Source organism: Otolemur garnettii, unplaced genomic scaffold, assembly GCF_000181295.1.
Source record: "Otolemur garnettii isolate 467f Iridium unplaced genomic scaffold, OtoGar3 scaffold00171, whole genome shotgun sequence".
NCBI classification, from domain to species: domain Eukaryota; kingdom Metazoa; phylum Chordata; class Mammalia; order Primates; family Galagidae; genus Otolemur; species Otolemur garnettii.
In genome coordinates, this window is record NW_003852566.1 from 155,698 (window position 1) to 165,936 (window position 10,239).

The 10,239-nt window shown below is 42.5% G+C and overlaps 1 protein-coding gene across 3 annotated transcripts; it reads right to left on the minus strand.

The window, feature by feature from the left end:
• Positions 1–692: 692 nt before the first annotated feature.
• On the minus strand, positions 693–9,998 carry ZFP62 (ZFP62 zinc finger protein). 3 transcript variants are annotated; one of them, XM_023519313.1, is made up of 3 exons: positions 7,649–9,998; positions 1,240–1,311; positions 693–948 (listed from the first exon to the last, which is right to left on the minus strand). In XM_023519313.1, the coding sequence occupies exons 1-3, from the start codon at positions 9,978–9,980 to the stop codon at positions 920–922; spliced, it is 2,433 nt and encodes an 810-aa protein (XP_023375081.1). In that variant the 5' UTR covers positions 9,981–9,998; the 3' UTR covers positions 693–919. The 3 variants fall into 3 exon arrangements, with proteins under 3 accessions (XP_023375081.1, XP_023375082.1, XP_023375080.1); XM_023519314.1 differs by lacking the exon at positions 1,240–1,311; XM_023519312.1 differs by lacking the exon at positions 693–948 and having other exon boundaries at positions 1,134–1,311.
• Positions 9,999–10,239: the final 241 nt, after the last annotated feature.

The following is a 10,239-nucleotide window of genomic DNA, read 5'->3' on the forward strand; positions in this document are numbered from 1 at the left end:
CTGGAAGGCTGAGGCAGGAGGCTCCCTTGAGTTCACAAGTTCAAAACCAGCCTGAGCCTCAATAGAGACCCTGTCTCTATTGAAAATAGAAAAATTAGAGGGTATTGTGGTGGGCTCCTGTAGTCCTGGCTACTCAGGAGGCTCAGGCAGGAGGATCACTTGAGCCCAGGAGTTTGAGGTTGCTGTGAACTAGGCTGATACTACAGCACTCTGGACTGGATAGCAGAATGAGACTCTATCTTGAAAAAAAAAATATATATATATATAGATATAGATATAGATATAGATATTAAAAGTAAAAAAAAGAAGCTTATGTTATTAATACTCGGGGGGGGGGAAGGCTAAGTAAGTAAAAGGCATTACTGGAGACAGAAGTTTACTTCATCAAGTTTCCATTGACCTGAAAGATATAATAATTCTGTATTTGTGTGTCCTCAAGTATATAAAACAAAATTCACAGAACTATAAGTAGAATAGATAACTCAATTATGTTATTAATTGATACAACAAGCAGACAAAAACTCATTAAGAGCACAGAAGATCTTAACAATGTATTACAAACTCAAAGGCTTGTGTGTCCACACAATACGTGTCCTTTCCAAAGAGCCTATGAACCTTTACCCCCTCAAACATCTGCTGGGCCATAAAGCAAATCTCAATACATTACAAAGAATAGCAATCATATAGATTATATTTCTGACCACAATATAATAACAAAAATATAACTAGGAAATTTGCATGTTTGGAACTTAAAAAATAAACCTCTACCCATGGGATCTGTTATGATCTCTCAATTTTCATACCCAACTTTGATTACTTGTGCTGTTTTATCTTGGCCAATCACATCAGAGGTTTATCAATTTTCAAAGTACCAACCTTGACTTTGTTAGTCTTCTTTATTGTGTTGCTTCCTGTTTCATTAATTTTTGCTCTCATCTTCATTATCTCCTTCAATTTTTAAAAAGACAGATTAGTCAATTTCATAATAATGTTCGTACAAAGTTTTTATAAAATACATGGTGCTTTTTCAATCCTTAAAGCAATCTTGTGAATGAGTCTTTTTCCTCATTTTGCAGATGGAAAATTATAGACAGGACCCAAAACAAATGCAAAATTATTGCATTGAGTAGAATACTGCCCTAAGGTTTGCATCCAGAAACTTTGCCTGTCTCCTCTAGGGGTCTACTCTGCCCACCCCAGGACTGCCTCTTAGCCTTTGAGATCTTAAGGAACACTCACCCAAGACAGCCATGGTTAAGATGGTGGAAGCCTGGCTCTCACCAGCTTTTCCTGAAGTAATCTCCAGCACATCTGAATATTGCAGGAAAACAGGGGAAGCAAAATGCATATAGCACAAGTGAGCAGACTCCCCAAGACACAGACGGAAGCGAGTGTAGCAGCTCACCCCACCCAACACACTTGGTCAGTGGACCAAAGCTGGAGGCTCCTCCTGTTGCTACCCCTTTTCCAACCTAACAAAGACAAAGTGATGCAACGAAGATACCACTGAGTAACCATAACCAAAAAATCCTATTCTTCATGTCTCACAACTCCTCTCAGGTTGTGTCTACATGTGGGGTGATCCTTGAAGGATTTTTTTTCTCCTTCAAGGATCTGATCCTTGAAGGACAGAGGCCACTTCACTGCCAGACTTATCTGATACATCCCTACACACACACTTCTCATTGCAAGTACTCTTCTAAGGGCCTTTATAAATATTAATTTTTCTAGCTCTCATTATAATATGAGGTTGCTTCTCTTCTTATCCTAACAAAAGACAAGCATAAAAAAAGGCTAGGCTGGACGTAATGGCTCACACCTGTAATCTCAGCACTTTGGAAGAGGAGTTTGAGACTAGCCTGGACAACATAGCAAGACCCCATCTCTAAAAATAATTTTTTTTAAAGCTGGGTGTGGTGGCACCTGTACTTGGAAGGCTGATGGGGTGAACCCAGGAGTTATAAGCAGCTATAACTGTACCACTGCACTTCAGCCTGGGCAACAGAGTAAGACCCTGTCTCTTAAAAAAGAAAAAATTTTTAAAGGTTTATTTACTTATCTAAAGTCATCTGAGAATAAGTCAAAGATTCCTCCTTTGAATGTGGGCTTTAAGGCAGAGAGACCATGCTGTACTCTGCTGCCCATCTATACAGGTTTCATACAGACTGCTCCCTGGGCATAGCCAATACTGTCCATGGCCTGAGAACTGCCAGGCCTAAATGGGAAGAGAATTGAGTTGAAGTACCGTATTCTTTCTTTTCCATGTCTCCAGGCCAAGGACCTTGGCTGAGGCTGGAGAAGAGGCATGAAGACTCCCCTCTCAGCCTAGGGAATGCACTGGGGCAGCTGTGCCCAGTTCCTTAAGGTCCCTGTGCAGACAGACTTCACATCCCCACTGTCTTCAGCTATCTGGTCCTCAAGTACTGATGGTGATCCCCTCATTTTTGAACTCCAGGAAGGAAAATTCTCCTGCATTGTATGACCAGTGTCCAATGCTATTTTGCTCCCAGGCTCTCCATACATGAAACAGACAAAATTATTTTCCAGGCTTTCACCTTCAGATGAATTTGCTAACAGATACAATGCACTCCCATGAAAGCCTTGTCCACACTCATTGTTTATTCAGGTCCTCCTTCATGTTGTCATCCCCTCCTGCTTATTTTCCCTCTTGAAAATTATTTTCTGAAAGAGGTTGTAGGTGGTCCTTAAACCACCTCTCACCCCTGGACCGCACACTTGAGCCTACTGGATCTTTGGGGGCTAAAGACTGGGAGACCGAGACCTCATGTCTGGGACCAGCCCAACTGGCTCATGCCTGGTAGTAGGGATACTTGAGGTCCTGCGCCCATTTTTGTGGCACCTGAAGAGATGGGGTAGTGTTTCCCAGCGCTCAGGGCACTGGGACACTCAGAGTACCCCTCCAAGCCATGGCCATCCTCTCCTTTGCTACTTGACCTGCATCTCCCCTGGAAGTAGATGGTGCCATTAGGTCCAGCTGGAGCTCAAGCAGGGCTATGTTAGGGGCACATGGAAACCTCAGATAACCTGTGATTATCTGAACAGTCACAGGTGGTCTCATCTACCTGTTCTCAAAGTTCTCATCTTTGGCAAATGGAAGACCCTACCAATACTCTGCAGCCCTTTTCTTTCCCACCAGGCACCAGCCCTGCCAGATACCGGCCTCACTGAAGGCTGCCTTTGCTCAGGCCATCCTATTTCCCACTCCTGTTGGGAAATGCAATTCATCATGCTGTCCAGATGTCACCATCACTGCCCTTTTCCTATTGGTCATGATCACTTTCCTGTGAGCACCTGCAAAGAGCAGTTCAGGGTGGTTTTGCTGTGGCTTTTCTCCCTTATTCATCCTCTCCTACCATGGTCTCCTCCTGGTGCCCTCCTCTCCCACTCATGGCCCAGGGTAGTGGGACTGTGCCCAGCAGCGCCTCAGTCAGTACTACCTGAATAAACCAGTCCAAGCTTGGGAGTAGGATCAGGCTTGCCAGCACCACATGGACGGAAGGACAGAGAGCAAGTGTGGTCACATTATTCCAAAGTAGAGTTGAGTGGCAGACGCTATCTTCCTTTCCCCCCTCCCAACTCCACCCTTTCCCCATCTATCAAAACTTACTATGGGCAGTGTTCTGGCAGAGAGGATAGGGGAAAGTTAGGAGGTGGGGTGGGGGAGTGATTACTTGGAACTGAGATGGAGGAGAGGCTGCAGCTATTGGTCATCACATGACACAACCATGGAGTAGATGCCTGAGGTAGGGTGGAGCAGGAAACCACAGGAGGCGAGAAACAAAGGTTAGAGACTTTAGAGGCTGGTGTATGGAAGGCATCACCTGTACATCATAGAAATTACCCAGGATTAAGACAGGACTGTCTTTGGAGAAAGTGACAGTAAGTCAGGAGCTAAACTCCTTCAGGCATGATGGGGAGTGACCCAGGATCTGCAGATGACTGCAGCAATAAAAGCTGGCAGTTGTTTAAAGTATGACAATTTCAAACTTCAGTGGGGAAGGGGGAAGAGTTTAGTAAGAGGGAATGACAGCGGGTCTCAAGGCAGCAATAGGATCATGCAGATTACCTATCCCACCTGGAAACATGGGACGCAACAGAAAAGGCAGCTACCACTTGAGAAAACCACAAAGGAGGCACTGCCCCCACAGGACAGCTAGTTTGCAGTTAGGCCAAGAGGTGAAAAGAATATAGGAAATTTTGCTAATGGTGGACTGTGAGTTCCACAGAATACAATGAAAATTCTTGAGTTACGGAGGGAAAAGAAAAATGGGCACGTCGTTGGGTTTGGTGGCACACAAATGAGGACAAAGATAAATAAGATTTGCAGCAATGCTCTCCTGGATAGACTGTGATAGTGAGGCTGACTCCGGTGGGTGGAGAAAGGATTTTGCCAGGAGTACAAAAGCTCTAGGGCTGTCTTTCATGGGCAGTGGGAGTAGTGGGGAGGTGTTACAACACTGGGGATATCATGAGAGCCCAGGTAAGAAACAGGGTGGGTTGTAGCAGTAGTGGAAGCTTAGTAGAAATAGTTGACTAAGAAATACATTTTTGAGATAAAGCTCAGAAAACTAGTTAATAGGTGGGCTGATAGGACAGGGGAAAGAGACTGAGAAAGAAATCAAGGATGATTCTACGTTTTAGTTAGAGCAACTGAAGACTGAGGAGGAATGGCTAAGGCTTGTATCATAAATTCATCTCACTGTGACCTGGGAAACTCTGTTTGGACCACAAGAGTGAAGAGAAAAGTAGCAGGCAAGTCCCTAAAAGAAGGGCAACAGCTGAATGTTACCTGGGGGGTCACTGTTGTCCTGCATATCCACTTTACTATTAACTGACAGCTCAGCACTACCCCTAAATGGACTTCTACTTGGACAAGATGGCTAAAAAACATACACGTATTATTTCACTTCCCAAACATTTATGACCACCTACTGTATGCCACTGGGTACTGGGAATAAAAAGATAAATAAGATAGCCCCTTGGAGTAGGGGCAAAACTTACAGGTGGGAGTTTTGAGACAAAGTGAGAATGATACTCCTAGAGAGGCATAGGAATCATCTACTAGAGAGACAGGAATCCACCTAGCTACCCCCTTGTTCTCTCAGACAGAGAAAGCAAACTCAGAATTTCGTCTCTACTACTATACTACCCACAATATTCTTGTTTACTCAACTCTCAGAAGAGTCTTTTATCCTTTGAGTCACCTATGTGAACTAAAATAAAATCTTAAGACTTTCCCCACTGCTGACTGGAGCCCCTCTTGGGCAAGGAGATTGGTAAAACTGAGTTCTATCCTTCAGAAAGGAGATCAGATGTGCCTTCATCATGTCCCCTCTGTGACCAGGCCTAAGGCTATGCAAGACAAACCAGGTCCTCAATATACACAACAAACCACATCAGCCTTGGCAAGTGTCTAGTAGTTTGTCTTGGATTAACAGACCCTTATCTCAACTCAAGCATTCCTTTTTGCTGACTCCTGGTCTATTAGACAGAGCCTAACTCATTCAGCCAATTGTCAATTGAAGAATCTTTAAACTCACCTATAACCTGAGGACTCCTGCTTTGAGATGTCCCACCTTTGGGGGCCACACCAATGTATGCCTTCCACATACTAACTTTTGACCTCACCTGTAATCCCTGTCTCCCTGAAATGTATAAAACCAAACTAACCCCACCACCAGGAGTCCACATGTTCAAGGCTTTCTGGGGTGTGGCTCCAGGTCATGGTCCTCAAATTTGGCTTAGAATAAACCTCTTTAAGTTATTTTACAGAGTATGGTTTCTTTTCCATTGACACCTAAACACTTTATAGTTATCAATATTTCATATTAAATTCTACCTGTGGACACACACACACTCCCCGCTCCCAGTATGAAAAGCACAAGTGATGACTTGTCCCCCCAAAATTCATGCTGTCTCCCCCCCTAGGGAGATACCATCTAACTTCTGGTGAAACCAGCTGAGCTCCTAGTCCAGGGGGTGGGGGGGTGGGTGAGTGAGTTCCTAGCTGCCCACTTTGGTTTGGGTCTGGTATAACTCACCCCACAACAATATGACACAGGGTATCCCTCTACCTAAAGTAAGTCACAGCCTCTTTTCATTTAAGGAATTTCTTTATTAAAATCCCACCTTACTTTGCCACAACTATCTGGCCTTCATGACAAAGAGAGAGTGAGCCCTGAACAAAGTATTCATAATATTTTACAAGACAATTTATACACGTACTGCATGAAATCTTTACAACAACGCATTCTAAAATAATCAAACATTTAACAGAATTATTTAGAAACATAAATTTCCTCTTCTCTTGAATTACTGGTAGCTACTTAGCTTCTTAGCTCCTAAAATGCCCTCTTTCCCAACATGTCTATTCATAGGCATCCCTGAATCAATTGTCATGTAAGGTGCAAGTTGAATGTGTCAAGATCCTCTCCATGGTAGAACCTTTTGTTATAGCATAAATGTGTGTATACCACCTTTCAGGTTCTCACTCATCATATACATGTATACGTCAATCATTGAGGGGGTTCTTTTGAAACTTTTATTAATAAAAAACTTTTTAATAGAAAAAGGTTCCATCCATTCAACTAGTACATCACAATATATATTCCAATCAATTTGCATTTTTTATGAGTGATTCTATCTGTTAGATTTATAACAGTCTGTTTTCTACTTTTCTCACAGGGAACTCCAAATTTTGTTTCAGAAATCATCATCACTGCTCCCCCACAATCCAATTATACCAAATTTATTATTTCAGATCATTATTATTAAATAAATTTATATTCCCTGAAGTCTATCTCTCCCTGAATCTGCCTTTTGGAGGCCCTTTTTAGATGTTTTTAATCCACTGACCAATGTATAATTGGGATTCAAAGCTACATCTGAATTTTCTACATTTTTATTCACATAATTTCTCCAAATATAAACTTTCTGATGGTGACTATGTGACTTATAATTGAAGTCCTTTCCTCAAATTGTGTTTTATGTCCAGAAATGTCTGCTTATTTTGAAGATTTTTTTCACATTCCATCACTTTGATAGGTTTTATCCCCAGTATGGATTATCTTATATTCTATAAGGGCTAAACTACTTTGACACTGGAGTCTACCTTCCTGGCTGTTTTAAAATCACACAGAGAAGATTATTCATGATGACTTATACTATGTAAAGTATAACCCATGAACAAGAACTTCAGACATTCTTATATTCATAAGGTTCACCTCACCTCCCATTTTCGATCCCTGAGACTTAATAAACTCAGCCTGCTACAGAGGCATCCTCATCCTGGTCCCATCCAGAGCACTCCCTCCCTTGCAGGCTCTCTGGGATGTCCCACTGTGACTTCCCACATTTGTCACATTTACAAACTCCTCTCCTGTATGGGTTCTTTTATGCTTGGTGAGATTTGATCTGATATTAAAAGCCTTACCACACTCATTACATCGGTATGGCTTCTTTCCAGTGTGGATCCTTTTATGTTGGTCAAAGACTGATCTATAATTGAAGGATTTCCCACACTCACAATTATAGGGCTGCTTCCCACGATGGACGCTTTTATGGTTGATAAGACTTGAGTGTGAGATGTATGCCTTCCCACACTCATCGCATTCATAGGGTTTCTCACCTGTGTGGATCCTTTTATGCACTGTGAGGCCTGAGCTGTTCCTGAATGCCTTTCCACACCTATCACATACATAGGGTTTCTCCCCCGTGTGGATCCTCTTGTGTTGTGAAAGGAGAGAGCTGTAACTGAAAGATTTCCCACATTCGACACACTTGAAAGGTTTCTCCCCAAGATGGACTCTTTTATGGCTTATAAGAGTTCTGCTTGAGAAAAAAGCTTTTCCACATTCATCACACGTATAGGGTGTCTTGCCAGGGTGGGTACTTTTATGGTTAATAAGGCTTGAATGCGAGATATAAGCTTTTCCACACACATCACATTCGTAGGGCTTCTCCCCAGTATGAATTCTTTTATGAACTTTAAGGCTTGAGTTGTTTCTGAAGACCTTCTCACACCTATCACATTCATAGGGCTTCTCTCTAGTGTGGACCCTTTTGTGTTGAGAAAGGAGTGAGGTGTAATTAAAAGATTTCTCACATACATCACATTTGTAGGGCTTCTCTCCAAGATGAACTCTTTTGTGGTTTATAAGAGTTCGGTATGTAATGAAAGCTTTCTCACACTCATCACACTTAAAGGGCTTCTCCCCAGGGTGTACACTTTTATGATTTATAAGGCTTGAGAGTGAGATGTAGGATTTGCCACATTCTTCACATTTGTAAGGTCTCTCTCCAGTATGGATTCGTTTATGTACTTTAAGGCCAGAATTATTTCTGAAAGCTTTTCCACACACATCACAGCCAAAAGGTTTTTCCCTTGTATGAATTCTTTTATGCTGCTCAAGAGCAGAGCTATAGTTAAAGGATTTTTCACAATAGCTACATTTATAGGGCTTCTCCCCAAGATGGATTCCTTTGTGATTTTTAAGGCTAGAGCGTGAGATATAGGCTTTCCCACACACATCACACTTGTATGGTTTTTCCCCAGTATGGAGCCTCCGGTGAACTTTGAGGCCTGCATTGTTTCTGAAAGTTTTCCCACATACGTCACATACATAAGGTCTCTCTCCAGTGTGAATAGTTCTATGCTGAAGGAGGAGTGAGTTATAACTAAAAGATTTCCCACACTCCTTACATTCATGGGCTTTCTTCCCAGGGTGAATGCTTTTATGGACTGCAAGGCCTGAGCTATAGCTGAACGCCTTGCCACACACATCGCACTTGTAAGGTTTCTCTCCTGTGTGAATCCGTTTATGGACTATGAGGCCTGAGCTGTTCCTAAAAGCCTTCCCACATTCATCACATTCGTAAGGTTTCTCTCCAGTGTGGATGACTTTGTGCTGAATGAGAAGAGAGCTATAGTTAAAAGATTTCTCACACTCATCACATTTATAGGGTTTATCTCCAAAGTGGATACTTTTATGATTGAGAAGCGTTCTACAAGTAATGAAGGCCTTTCCACACTCATCACATTCATAGGGCTTCTCACCAGTATGGATCCGTTTATGGACCCTGAGGCCAGAGCTGTTACTGAAGGTTTTCCCACAAATGTCACATTCATAGGGTTTCTCCCCTGTGTGGATCCGTTTGTGGACTCTGAGCCCAGAGCTGTTCCGGAAGGCCTTCCCACACTCACCACATTCATAGGGCTTCTCCCCAGTGTGGATTCTTTTGTGCTGGTCCAGAACAGAGCTATAATTGAAGGATTTTCCACACTCATCACACTTACAGTTCTTCTCCCCAGAATGGGTGCTTTTATGGTTTATAAGGCTGGAGTAGGACATGTATGCTTTCCCACATTCCTCACACTTGTACGGCTTTTCTCCAGTATGGATCCGCTTGTGGACCCGAAGGCTCGAGCTGCTCCGGAAGGTCCCTCCACAGTCATCACACTCATAGCGTTTTTCGCCTGTGTGCATAATTTTATGTTGAACAAGACGGGAATTATATTTGAAGGATTTCCCACACTCATCACATTTATGTGATTTCTTAACAGCACCAGTTTTCTCATGCAGACCAGTGTGAGAATTTCCATTAACGTTCTCCACACATTTGCCTTGTTCACTGCTTTTCTGCTCTGCAAGAACAGTCTGGGGTGTGACATGTTTTGGGCTCACCTGTGAGCTGTTCTCAGACACCTCATCTCCCTGCTCCGTCTTTATGTTTGCCATGTTCTTGGCTTTTCCAACTATTTCCCTGATGCCACCATTGTCATCCTTCATCCTGTTTCCTGCAGGCTTTTCCCATTGATTCTCCACTCTGTTATCACTTGTCTCACCAACCTCAGATTCCTGCACAGGATCCTTGTGAAGACTTTCCACTTTGAGCCACTTAGATTCTGTGTCTCCCACATTTTCATACTTTTCAGTTGGTTCCTTATTCTCAGTGCCCATCTTCAAATGTGACACTAAACCAAGAAAATGAAAAGGATACCTGTTTACTTTGTTTAGAAAAAAACTGGAAGAATCACATCAAAATTTACTAACTTGATAAATATTTACTGACTACATGCTATTATAGGTAACATTTTTAAGTACTGGGGATATAACAGTGAGCATGACAAAATTTCTGCCCCCATGGAGCTAATATTAAACTTCTAGAGCCCTGGATTTTTAATGGAACAAAGAGTATTTCTTTCTGTTTTTTTTTTTT

Coding starts and splice junctions, on each gene's coding strand:
- ZFP62 (XM_023519312.1), bottom strand. CDS start 9,980: ATGGGCACTGAGAATAAGGAACCAACTGAAAAGTATGAAAATGTGGGA. Junction 1,312..7,648: donor GCATAAAAGGATCCACACAG/GTGAGAAACCCT, acceptor TGCAATATTCAG/ATGTGCTGGAGATTACTTCA.